The sequence below is a fragment of the Hevea brasiliensis genome, chromosome 16 (genome assembly GCF_030052815.1).
Source record: "Hevea brasiliensis isolate MT/VB/25A 57/8 chromosome 16, ASM3005281v1, whole genome shotgun sequence".
NCBI classification, from domain to species: domain Eukaryota; kingdom Viridiplantae; phylum Streptophyta; class Magnoliopsida; order Malpighiales; family Euphorbiaceae; genus Hevea; species Hevea brasiliensis.
Window position 1 is genome coordinate 56332832 of NC_079508.1, and position 2097 is coordinate 56334928.

General features: G+C 34.3%; 1 protein-coding gene across 1 annotated transcript; it reads right to left on the bottom strand.

Moving 5' to 3' along the window:
* Window positions 1-1087: 1087 nt before the first annotated feature.
* Window positions 1088-1795, bottom strand: LOC110644034 (copper transporter 1-like). The gene has a single exon (XM_021796639.2). It carries the CDS (start codon window positions 1699-1701, stop codon window positions 1255-1257), a length of 447 nt encoding a protein of 148 aa, XP_021652331.1. The 5' UTR covers window positions 1702-1795; the 3' UTR covers window positions 1088-1254.
* Window positions 1796-2097: the final 302 nt, after the last annotated feature.

Here is a 2097-nt window from a genome sequence, read left to right on the forward strand (position 1 = left end):
TGCTGGTGAAAATTTTTATATGTTTATTTGTCCATGGAAGTTGTTTTTTGAGCTAAGCTTTGTGGGCTGTTAGAGATGAAGGTGGGCTGTTTGCTTGAGTGGCGGGATTAGTAGTTTTGATTGGTAGGCTATCGCGAAAATTAATATATTTAATTTAAATTTAATTAATATTTATAATATTTAAATTTAATTAAAATTTATTATTAATTATTTAAATTTAACTCAAATTTGATTATTATTATTATCATCAAATAGTATTTGAATTTATTTAATGCTGTATAGTTTATTTAACAATTTATATATAAAAATATTTTTAATTAATAATTTATATTTTAAATATTAATAATTTTATAAAATATTTAAATTTAAATAGATTTGAATAATAAATATTTAATATGTAAAATATAAATATTATTCTTAAAATTTAAATTTATTTTAAACTTAATTATATATTATTTAAATTTATTAAACCGATCAGATCCGATATCCATGAATATCAGACGATTGCCATCTTTGAAGGCAATTGTTTAGGGTGAAGGTTTTCTGCCGTGGAATATAAGTTACCGTGGGAATGTCTGGTTGACTGTCCTTGAGTCAAAATTTTGTTTTGTTTTGGATATTATTTTTTGATCTCTAGTGGTTGAGTGCTGACACTAGGTGCATGGGTGTCAATTTGATAGAGGTCAAGTTTTGAGTGTTTATTTTGTTTTTCAGTGCTTGTGTTGGAGCTTATCATTTGTTGAGAAGCTGCTTTTGCGGTGTTGCTTTCTTTTCTCTGTTTCCAAATCCGCTGGTTTCAGTGGAGGGAGAGGTTTCCAATTAGGGAGTGGAAGGCTAGAATTCAGAGTTTCAGTCTTGGTTTTGGAGCAGATGGCTCATTGCAAGACATGATATATGCTCTGTAGTGAGGACCTTGTGGATTTCCTCTAGTCTTTGTTTTTGTGTGGGAGGTGGCTTTGTGTAAGGGGGCACTCTGCTGATATTAACCACACACACAAATATCAGCTGCTTGATTAAGAGATTCTAGTTGGGTTTAAAATAAAATCTATGAACACAATCATCAACTAATAAAATTAAACAAAAATAATTTAGGCTTATTTTGACAAACTTTCATTAACAATACAGATCGTACACCTCAATCCAACACTATTCATATTCAATTCTACGTGTAATTATTCTTTCAAGACATGTAATCATTGGAGAATCTGCAAATGCAAACCCAAGAACCAGACACCATTTTCCTCTGGACAACATTCAACAACACATAGGGGGAAGATCAGAAGCTTTTGCAGGTGGTGGCGATTTCTTGAAGACCCTACTCCCAAAAAACAAGAACCCAACAGTATGGCCGGCCACAGCCACCAAGAAAACACCACCATTAAAGGACATAATAGCCAACATGAGCAGGTAGGCCAAACCAATCCGGAAAGCGTGCAATAAAGTCTGGATTAAACCGGCAGCCAGGTCGGTACAGCCAAGCTTGATCAATTGGCAATGGGAGAGCCACTCAACGAAAAAAGCAAAGACAAACACAGATATCAAGGCCAAAACGTACATGTCGGTTCTGGTGCTAGGCCAGCCATCGAAGAGAATTTCAGCATTCTTACCCCAGAAGAAGGTCATGTGCGTCAACATATTGTGAGTGGATTGCATCGTCGTCATCACTCCTATAGTGTTGGTGTTGTTCATGGCTGGACCCATGCCATAATTGCCATGATCCGTCCTTTTATAATGGTAAAGTGTGTTCTTACTCTGCGAAGGAGATGGTGGTGGTGGCAAGAGGAGGAGAAGGAGACGGTGGGCAGAATCTGCTTGTATTAGACATAAAGGGTGGCTATTGCGGCATTTTATTAAAATCAGATCGTACAATAAATTAGAGACTAGTCAACTGCATGTGTACTGTATTATTTTCCCCGGGAAATTCTTGCCTGAAAGAAAAATCCATTTTCCCCTTCATGCAATGTATACAAACAATATGCAATCCTTCGGACTAGATCAAGGAGAGATCATTATTTAGCCTCTCTATTTAATGAAATTAATTATTTAATTTTTTTTATTTGAAATTATTTGATTTTTATATTTATATTTTGTTTATTT

Excerpts from the sequence above, each read along its gene's own strand:
- LOC110644034 (XM_021796639.2), bottom strand. The coding sequence starts at position 1,701 with ATGGGTCCAGCCATGAACAACACCAACACTATAGGAGTGATGACGACG.